At 37.5% G+C, this 10,626-nt stretch overlaps 1 protein-coding gene across 1 annotated transcript in view; it reads right to left on the bottom strand.

Moving 5' to 3' along the window:
- Positions 1-599: 599 nt before the first annotated feature.
- Positions 600-10,626, bottom strand: part of RSF1 (remodeling and spacing factor 1) — a 172,378-nt gene continuing 162,351 nt past the window's right edge. Inside the window, exons 15-17 of the mRNA XM_011938967.1 lie at positions 7,418-7,449; positions 6,605-6,659; positions 600-6,514 (exon numbers count right to left, since the gene is read on the bottom strand). Coding sequence (XP_011794357.1) covers positions 5,940-6,514; positions 6,605-6,659; positions 7,418-7,449 — 662 coding nt within the window. The 3' untranslated portion in view covers positions 600-5,939. The remainder of the gene's footprint in view (positions 6,515-6,604; positions 6,660-7,417; positions 7,450-10,626) is intronic.

Raw genomic sequence — 10,626 nt, 5'->3', positions numbered from 1 at the left:
TTCTACAAGATTTCAAAATACTTAGCGAATAAGGAGGGAACTGAAATTTGAATTTGACTTCCCTTGTTGCCACGCTTCAGCAGACGATTCCTGTGGAATTAAGTCCACTGAATAACCAAATAGAGCAATTCTAGTTTTTTCTTTCTTTTATATGAATAGATTAAAATCAAGCCTTGCTCTACCCCCATCTTAGCATAGGACATACCCTTTCCAAGTGTACACAAAACCTCATGGCAGGTTTGGGCAAGCTACAACAGATACCATCATCAAGAAGCTACTTTGAAAGAGAATAGAACACCAGACTAACATTGAGAATACCCTAGTTAGGAATCACAAAAATCATGCCCTATAAGAATATGCTGTTAACAGCCAAATCTGGGCTATTGTAGCTGTTCTGATCCTGAAAATCCATTTACTAATATAAGCTAGATCTGTGTGTGTGTGTGTGTGTCTGTGTACACAATTTTCATGCAGTGACCTTAAAGCTTTGGAGACAGGGCTTGTTACTCTATTAATTTCAAGGCTTGTCCACATAGCAGTTGACATGCACCAATTCTGCTAAAGGGCAGGGGAATGAAAAAGACATGGCACAAATTTTAAAACAATTTTAGGTTTAATTACATAATGCACCTGTAGATGATCTAGCATAAACACAATTGTAAAAAAATCTACATCCTATTTTAGGGTATTTTCCCACCTCCCATCCCTTAAAAGCTGTACAGTTATTTAAAAAAAAAGGTGACTCTCAAGCAAAATAAACTTTTTTTTTTGCAACATACAAAATAAGTTAAATGATTCAGAAGGTTTTGAGCCATGAAGTTCCCCAATAACTGTGTTCTGGCTGTTCATGAGCATGACATGCAAGCTGCTGGTCTATGACCAGAACTCAATAAATACAGATCAAATAAAACCGCAAAACACTTAAATTAGATTTCTTTAGAAACTGATGAAAGTCAAGAAAATATATACTTAGAATTAACAATTCCATTCTTAACTTACATCATCCAGTGGCAAAAAGCACAAGGAAAGTATTCAGTCCTTAGCAAACTTTCTAGCTTGTACCGGTTTGGACAAAAAAGGAAAAAAAAATTCCTTTAAAAATGTTTTTTCTCATTCAAAATATCCAAGAAATTTAATAAATTTCTACTCATCTATTGTTATGCCCTCTCATATAACTTATGTATAGGATAGTAATATTTTAAAATTAAAATAAAAATAACATCTTCATTAACTGAAACCATTACAATGTGCCAGAATTGGGTTTACTGAATTTTCCAAAGTGGTATAAATATGAAATGAAAGAAAAAAATTGTGCTCAGGTGTCCAAAAGGAGGAAAAAAAGTCCACAAATGGGATCCTATTCTAATTGACTTCCAGGAGGGTTTGCATGAATGAATACAAAAAGTGGTGAGTGTATAAGCTAAAGTGGTTATATACCAAGCTCATTACATTTTGGCTTATGACTCCTTGCTTACATTGGGAATTACTCTGTTCAACATATTACAGTTACTTAGCAATTCTTGGCACTCAAAAGATGTTAAAAGATAATTTAAGTTGGAGCAAAATATTTTGAAAACAAATTAAGTGAACACATAGCAACTCAGTTTAAATACATTGATAGCAAAAGGCTTTGACCTTAAGGATTGGTATAAAAACGACACAAAAAAATCAGTTAACTTGCCACTTCCAAGGTAGGTTTACAGGTACATACTTTGGGAAAGGTAGATAAAATAGGAATGGATTTTAATCTAAGAAGATTCAATAATGGATCATATCAAGCAGAAGAGGGCTAGGTAGATTACAGCAGATATGCAGCCTTGGCATTCTCTGCTTCTTGGAGAATGAGGAAGGTATTTTGAGAACGTCAAACATCAGGAGAAACTATTGCCTAGATTTTCTGTAATTAAATGATATTTATAATATTTATATCTGTTGCAATGCAGCCATCTTATTTCTTTCAATAGTTAATGATGGATTCATTTTTATTTCTTCTGGTACTTATATGAAGTGTGTGCGTGCGCACACACACACAAATACACATATACCATTTCACTCTGGGTCTCTGAATACTTGTTCTATAGCTGTGAGGCATCACCTTGAATAATGGACCTGTTCCACTGTGTTAGTGAAGAGCGGAGTTCCTAGCTTTTTCTGAATGTTAAACTTGTAGATTTATTAGGTTCTTTACAGTTGTGTGGTAGAACTAGCGAATGGTTAACATCTCTTATGCCCACAAACAAGCTAAAAAGGCATTCCTTGTGACAAAGGACATTCCATCAATCCCACTTAAAAACAGCTAACATTTCCTCATCATTTTGACTATTAAGTTAAACATGTAAATGTCCATGTTTTTCTTAATGTATGTACTTTGCTCAAATATATATTATGGGATGCATTTCATCAACCAAAAAGTAAAAACTGGGTATGTGTAACACCCTTTTAAAATTAATTCGTTTAAAAATTTTCAAAAGCTTCATTAGCATTTAAAGTTTTTGGTTCTTGGACAGGTCACTTTTATATAGATTACCAGTAGACATGAATTTATTCTAAATGAAACTCTCCTTTATCCTCTGAATCTGTAACCTTGAACAATTGAAAATAGGATGTCGAGGAAATACAACTTGATGTACATTCTTGAAAATATCTCTGCCATCATTTTGCAGTAATGTGCCAATGATGGAAAATGTTTTACACTAAACACTATTTTATCAGCACTGATGTACAAAACCAAAATGTTTTCAGTCTGAGTCCTTTTCACATATATTTCAGTTGAAAGTTTCTGCTTTGTGAAAAGCTGACTAGTTTTCAGACCTTTACAGAAATTGCAAACTGAATATACTGAATATTAATCTACATCTCCCTTTAATACATTTGCTACAGTCTAGAGTTTGGGAGTCCAGTTTGTATTTCAAAAATGGGGGATTAAATTATTAAAGGGCTCTACTATGTAGCAGCTATTGAGTCTAAATCCATGGTTAGTGCTCTAAAAAAGATCCAAGACTGTCTAAACTCTAGATCAATTACTGCTTTCCTATACTTCCTGCAGTTCGTAGGGACTGTATTGTCTTTGTATACAGAACATTTCGTTTTCTGAATTTTTTTTTTAACTTCTTCAGAATACCTTCAGAGTGTACTTCAGTGATCATAAACTCTTTGAGGGACTGAATTCGAACTCCAAGCAGCAGAACTGTTTTTGCACTGCTCAAAATTTAATAATCAATAATCAATCTGCATAATAATTTGTTTTATCAACTGCTTGGATTACATTCTTGGTAGATGACCTATAGTTAATTGATTTAATCAAAATGTAAGATGAGAAGGGGTACATTCACTATCAAGTTGACAAACACTTATTCAAGTTTGGTAAACATCAGGCAGCACAAGTGGTCTCTAAGCCCATGTCAGTGGGACATTTGCAAATGGAATACTCAGTCTTTGCAATGGTAAAAATTACCTTAGGCTTTCTACAGTAGAAGAGTAAAAATAACTCCTTATTTCACATGAGGCATCCTGTTAAAATTATCTACCAATTTAATACTACTTCTGATCACTTGGCTTAACTGAGGAATAGAACTAATAGGTGGAAGGAGGAGCTGGTGTGTCCAGAGGTAGAGACAGGGCACATGGGAGAGTTTCCACACAATAGTGGCTTTACCCAGCTGCAGGACTAAAATGGTGGGGTGAGACTGGGTGGCAGGAAAGGGCACCTGTACATTCAAACCACTTACCTTGCACTGGTAGAAATCTTTATATTGCTGGCCTGTTTTAGATAGTTTAAAAGGTTAATTCTTAGCTGACTTGCAAATAAATAAAACAAATCTAGCTGGAAAGGAGACTGTAAGTGAATGTAGCTCCTTCTACAGTCCTGCTTTACTGTCTGTGAATGTAAGCCCTTCCCTCTCTTCCAGTGGAACACTGTCTCAAAGTAAAAATCACAACTTACTTGGAACCACATGCTATTGGTGCATCCTATTTTTAGGCTGCTTTCATTATTTTATTTTTTATACAGATACATACACATTGCTAGAATCAAAGCAAAAATATTAATGGGCAGGTACTACAGAACTAAAGTGAAACAAAACAAAACAACGAACAACTGAAAAACAATAGCTATAAACTTTCAAGGCCAAAAGATAAGATTTAAGGGCAATAGCTGTTGAAGAAGGAAAAGGAGTATAAAGTTCCTAGAGAGGTATTTATAATGCAAATCTAATGCCAGCTTTCTAGTAATAAAAAAGAGAAGTGCTTTACTATATACTGACTAGCACATAATATTTAATTTGGAAAGAAAAATTAATGACGTTCCTTGGGCCAGCAGCAGATATGGTGTGTCCATTGCCGGCAACAGACACAACACTGGAACAGAAAAACCCAAATCCCAGGGCAAAAGTATTCACAGAAGTAATGGTTGAAGGTTTCAGGATTTAACAGGCTAGGTTTAATCACAAGTGCTACACTCTGTACAATGTTATGGCTCTGCCTGAAGTTTTACAGCTATAACAGAAACTAAATAAGACAAAGTTCATATTTTAGTGTCAATTACATGTTAGGTATTTAGTTAGTTACAAACCCTTTTTTTTGAAACAAAGGGCTTTTCTTTAAAGTGTTGAGATGTTTGAAATGGATGTTATGCCTATTAATTACATCGGCAGTTCTCATTCAACTCTATGTTGGTTGTATGACTATTAAAGAATTTTAATAGAAGTCTAACGGCCAAAGGCCAAAACTACATTCAAACTCTGCTAATATATCCAGGCAGATAGGAAATTCCAACACACACACATATGCACGCACACACACACACACACGCATATGCACACATGCTAAAACTCAAACTAAAAACCTCCCAAAGGAACTGCTTTGTTTGTAGACTTCAATTTGAAGTAGATACTAAGGGCAAGAATAGACCAGTTAAAGTTCACCTGAAAATCTCTTCCCAGTCTTCAAATGTGCTAAAATATCACTGTCAGCTTAGCATCTCTTCATGTATGTTATATATAGATGTATTTTTTTCAAAATGATATTTCAGATATTTAAACATCAAGTGGCCAGAAGACAAGAGTTATACTATTGGCAAAGTTTATGGTCCACCCAGGCCTTAAGAAAGACCACATCCATTTCACTAATAACTCTCCATCAGACATAATATATTTGAGGCCACCTTATTACCACTGCATAAAGCTATTTAAAAAAATGTGTTGCTAGCACAGTCTGGTTGGCAAAGCTTCATTATACATTTTACTGTACAAATGCTTTTCAGATGATTTTATTTTTTTTAAAACAAGAAACTCTGCTATAACAGAAATTTAGGTTAATTATGATGGTACTTTCACTGTCTCTTCTTTATTAAGTGTGGTTATCTCCAATAGTAAACAAGTTGATTTCACAAAGGCTGTTACTAAATGACTTATGTATGATGTTATCTACAATTCTCAAACTGTAACAGTACAGACTTGAACTTTTAAATTGTCTGTAAATCATCATCTATGCCATGAATGTTTAAATATAATATATATTTAATATGAAAAAGCTAAAGCACAAGTGCTTTCTCCCACCCCTAAATTCTGTTTTGGGCCCTCACAGATTCGGAATGCATTCTCATCCACCCTTTTTCACAAAGTCAGGAGAGCTCAGGAAATATAAAGTCAAAAATATACAAATCTTTGTTGTTATTATAATAAGATTTTTTTCCATGAATGAAATTACCAAGGACCATGAACCTGGAAAAAGAAAATCAAAAGGAATTTACAGCAATTATTTGTCTTCAGAGTTCAAAACTGGTCACTTCACAGAAAGACTTCAGGATTTGTTGAAATTTTTCTTCTAAAAAGTCATTCTGTAGTGGAGTTTTCTAGGAAAAATTAAACAGCTTTTAATAACTGGCCCGCTGGTGTGAGAGCTACCGTGGAATAAATTAGCACAAAAATGGAAAAAAAGTCTTATAATTGTTCACTGTTACAGACATAATCAACAAGGTCAGTCACTCTCAAAAGCTCATCTTCCTCCTCTTCTGGTGCTCCTGCCTCCTGCCCACCACTTGTCCCATTGGAGGCTAGGCTTGCACTGGTTGTGCTGTTGTCCTTAGGGGTCTGAGACTTCTCACTAGGCTTGCCAATCAAGTTCTCAATGGCTTTGCCAGGACTCTGTCCATTGGTTGAAGGTAAGTCCACTAAGCTATAGTCCAATGGGCTCCCCACTTTGCCTACATTTTCAAAGTCCTCTTCCTCATCACTTTCTATCCGGTAGGGCTTCTTGGTGCTCTCTTGTTCTGAGGGCAGGACCCTAGGCTGGCTGTCATGGGCAGGCTGATTTGCATCTCCATGAGCATTGTCACAACTCTCCTCCTCATCCGTCTCAATCCGGTGTAGCCGTTTGCGGGATGGTTTGCCTTCCTCTTCCTCCTCCTCCTCATCTGCTTCTGAATACTCATCCGTGCTTCGGCCCCGCTTTCGAACTGACCGCTTTGATTCTTTAGCTAGCTCGTCATCTTCAGAGTTCTTGGACAAATAGCTCTCTAGAATAAACAGCACATTTAAGCCATTGGCATGGGTAACCATAAACGAATTTAATTCTCCTTTTCCCCCCCATATTCACCACGTCCTGCTTTCAGAATTGCTTGTACATAAAAATGTCCTTTCAATAATTGGCCTGATTTCTCTCTTCTCAGTCCCATAACAGTGCCCAAAATGATTCATGATATACTTTATTTATGATTTTAGAGAATATTTTCTTTTCTTTTTTTTTTTTTGAGACCAAGTCTCGCACTGTCGCCCAGGCTAGAGTACAATGGCATGATCTTGGCTCACTGTAACCTCCACCCCCCAGGTTCAAGCCATTCTCCTGCCTCAGCCTCCCAAGTAGTAGCTGGGATTACAGGTGCCTGCCACCACACCAGGCTAACATTTTGTATTTTTAGTAGAGACGGGGTTTCACTATGTTAGCCAGGCTGGTCTCGAACTCCTGACTTTGTGATCCATCTGCCTCGGCCTCCCAAAGTACTGGGATTATAGGCATGAGCCACCGCACCTGGCCTACTTTGTTTTTTGAGACGGAGTCTCACTCTGTCTCCCAGGCTGGAGCATAGTGGCGCAAACTCGGCTGACTGCAACCTCTGCCTCCCAGGTTCAAGCAATTCTCCTGCCTCAGCCTCCCGAGGAGCTGTGATTACAGGCGTGTGTGCTGCCACACCCAGCTAATTTCTTTACATTTTTAGTAAAGACGGGGTTTCACCATGTTGGCCAGACTGGTCTCGAACTCCTGGCCTCAAGTGATCTGTCCACCTTGGCCTCCTAAAGTGCTGGGATTACAGGTGTGAGCCACTGTGCCTGGCCAACAGCAGATTTCTTGGGGAAGATGTCTGATAATGCTTGAATTAAATGAAGATAGGTTAGTTACAAACTAAGAAACTCCTTCCCACTAGTACACAAATTAGGTTATCATGTCGACATGCTGATAAGGAAAGATTCAAACTGGACACCCAACTCTGTACATCTTAAACACTGTGCCAATTCTCATCTTAGTTATCAGACACATTTGGTAGTCTTAATTGTCTTCTCTTCTTTGTCTATACAGTTGGGCCTCCCTATCCATGAATTTAACCAACTGCAGATGGAAAATATTCAGGAAAAAAATAGATGGTAGTGTCTGAACTGAACATACATAGACTTTTTTCTTGTCATTCACTAAACAATACAGTATAACAATTATATAGCATTTACATTGTATCAGGTATTTTAAATATTCTAAAGATTAAAGTATATGGAGGATATGGGTAGGTTATATGCAAATATGACACCATTTTATAGGAGGGACTTGTAAATCCAAGGATTTTGGTATCTGTGGGGATCCTGAAACCAATCCCCAATGGATACTGAAGATGACTCTACTTCCATTTTAGAAGAGCTCACCTAGTGTCACAACTTGGCATGCCATCTATGTGCTTATGGCTTCCATATTTATTTTAGGCAACCACTGAATTCCAGACTAGTGTATCAAACTGCCTACTCGACATCTAGGCTTGGATATCTCTAAGCAGGCATCTCAAATGACGTGTCTCAAACTGGGCTCCTAAATTTTCTCCTTAATCCTGCAGCACTGTGGTCTCTACCATCTTAGTTTTTCGCAGTTGCTCCTCCAATTTCTCAGTCATCCTTGATTATTTTCTTTCTCTCACCCAACCCAACAGTAAATCCTTTCGGTCTCACTTTAAAACATATCCCTAATGTGACTGCTTTCGCCCCTTTACTGCTACTGACCCAGTTCTACCCTCCATCATCTCTCACCTGGACTATTACAATAACTTCCCAATGGGTCTTCTAGCTTCTGCCCTGGCCCCCTTCAATCTATTCATAACACAGCTACCACAGCAAATTAAAACCTAAGTCAGATCATATCACTCCTTTGCTCAAAATGTGGGATGGTTTGCTTTCCTCTTCCTCTTCCTCCTCATCTGCTTCTCAATACTCATCTGTGCTTTGGCCCAAATGTTTCTCACCTCACACGAAATAAAAATCCAAAGTCCATACAATACCCTACTCTGTGTTATCTAATATGGTAAACACTAGTCACATGTGGTTATTTTAAATTTAAGTTAGTTAAAATTAAATAAAAATTAAAATTCAGTTCCATGGTCACACTAGCCACATTTCAAGTGCTCAATAGCCATATGAAGGCTAGTGGCTATTGTAACCATAAGCACACATATAATCACTGTAGAAAGTTAAACTGCACAGCACTATTTATCATCAGAGGTTAGCACATCTTTTATATAAGAGGGAGGCCCTATACTCTCAGTCACAACAACTCAGCTTTTTGAGAAAGCAGGCAATAGACAATATGTAAACAAGCGGGCATGGTAGTCTTACAATAAAAATTGTATTACAGGGTAGGGTGCAGTGGCTTACACCTGTAATCCTAACACTGTGGGAGGCCAAGGTGGGGGGCGGATCACTTGAAGCCAGGAGTTTAAGGCCAGCCAGGGCAACACTGCAAGATCTCATCTCTATTAAAAAAAAAAATTTAAAAATTAGCACAGTGTGGTGGCTTATGCCACTTCTAGCCACTTGGGAGGCTGAGGTGGGTGGACTGCTTGAGCACAGCAGATTGAGGTTATGGTGAGCTGTGATTGTGCCACTGCACGCCAGCCAGGGTGACACCTTGTTTCAAAAACAAAAACAAAAGCTTGCTTTTTTATTTATGTAAGCAGGTGGGCTGTCGTTTGCTGACTGGTCCCCACTGACCTCTTTGCTTCATCTCATTATGTTTGCCTTCACTCTCTGCTCCAACAACCCTGCACTCCCTTCTGTTTGCTGAACATGACAAGCACAAACATATCTCAAGGCCTTCATACTTATTGTTCCATCTGCCTGTATCATTCTTCTTTTAGATAACTGCATGACTCACACACAACATTTCTTTCAGGTCTTCACTCAAATGTTTTCTTAGTGAGGATTTCCTTAGTATATTATCTGAAATTCAACTACTTTCCCAACCCCCTTTTCTCCTTTATTTTTTTCCACAGGACTCATCTCTAATATATCATATATTCTACTTATCTATCTTGTTTATTGTCGCTTTCTTCCCAACTAAAATAAGAGTTTCATAAGAACTATTTTGTCTGCTGTTATATTCCAGTGCTTGGAATAGGGCCTAGTTTAATAAATATTCATATTTAATGGCTTAACTAATGCATTTATGTTTGTCTCTGTGACACATGAAGGTAAGTGCACATTCAAAAAAGATGTTCACCTCCCTTCTTTAGCATTCCACATCCAAACATTTTTTTTCCCTTTCTCTTTTGTCTTGGGCTCAAACTTAAATTCATGTTTAATCTATGAAAGCAAAACAATCTTCAAAACAGGCCATAAAGCTGGGCGCGGTGGCTCAGGCCTGTAATCCCAGCACTTTGGGAGGCCGAGGTGGGCGGATTACTTGAGGTCAGGAGTTCGAGACTAGCCTGGCCAACATGGTGAAACCCCGTCTCTACTAAAAATACAAAAATTATCCAGGCGTGGTGGTGCATGCCTAAAATCCTAGCTATTGGGAGGCTCAGCCAGGAGAATCGTTTGAACCTGGGAGGCGGAGGTTGCAGTGAGCCGAGATCCCACCACTGCACTCCGGCCCGGGTGACAGAGTGAGACTCTGTCTCCAAAAAAATATCTATATATCTATATATATCTATCTATATATAGATATATATAAAAAATAAATAATAAAATAAAAAAGACTAAATGGATGTCAGAAATTCATATTTTAGAGCTTGTCTTGTACTACTGGTAGGGGGCACAGCTATAGCTATTAGGAAATAAAACAGTTTCCAATGGAAATCATAGTAAAGGTGGAAAGAGACAGTAGGCACTTTTATTTGAAACCTTTCAGCTACTGAGGACATAAGAGGTTATTTCAAAATGAGGGCCATGAATAAGGGAGTAAAAAAAAGCAGAATAAATTTTGATCAGATCACAATTTTCTGAGATTCTTCTAGTTTCAATGAAAATTTTAACTACAATGGAGATCTTAAAAATTAGCCTCTTATCAAGTATCCTTTATTTAAACTATAATATGCACAAAATTATAGGTTTTATCTCAAAGATACTATTGGTTATATGAATTTTTTTTCTTTCTTTC

This window comes from Colobus angolensis, unplaced genomic scaffold (assembly GCF_000951035.1).
Source record: "Colobus angolensis palliatus isolate OR3802 unplaced genomic scaffold, Cang.pa_1.0 Scaffold179, whole genome shotgun sequence".
Lineage (NCBI taxonomy): Eukaryota > Metazoa > Chordata > Mammalia > Primates > Cercopithecidae > Colobus > Colobus angolensis.
This window is presented reverse-complemented; position numbering and strand designations above follow the sequence as displayed.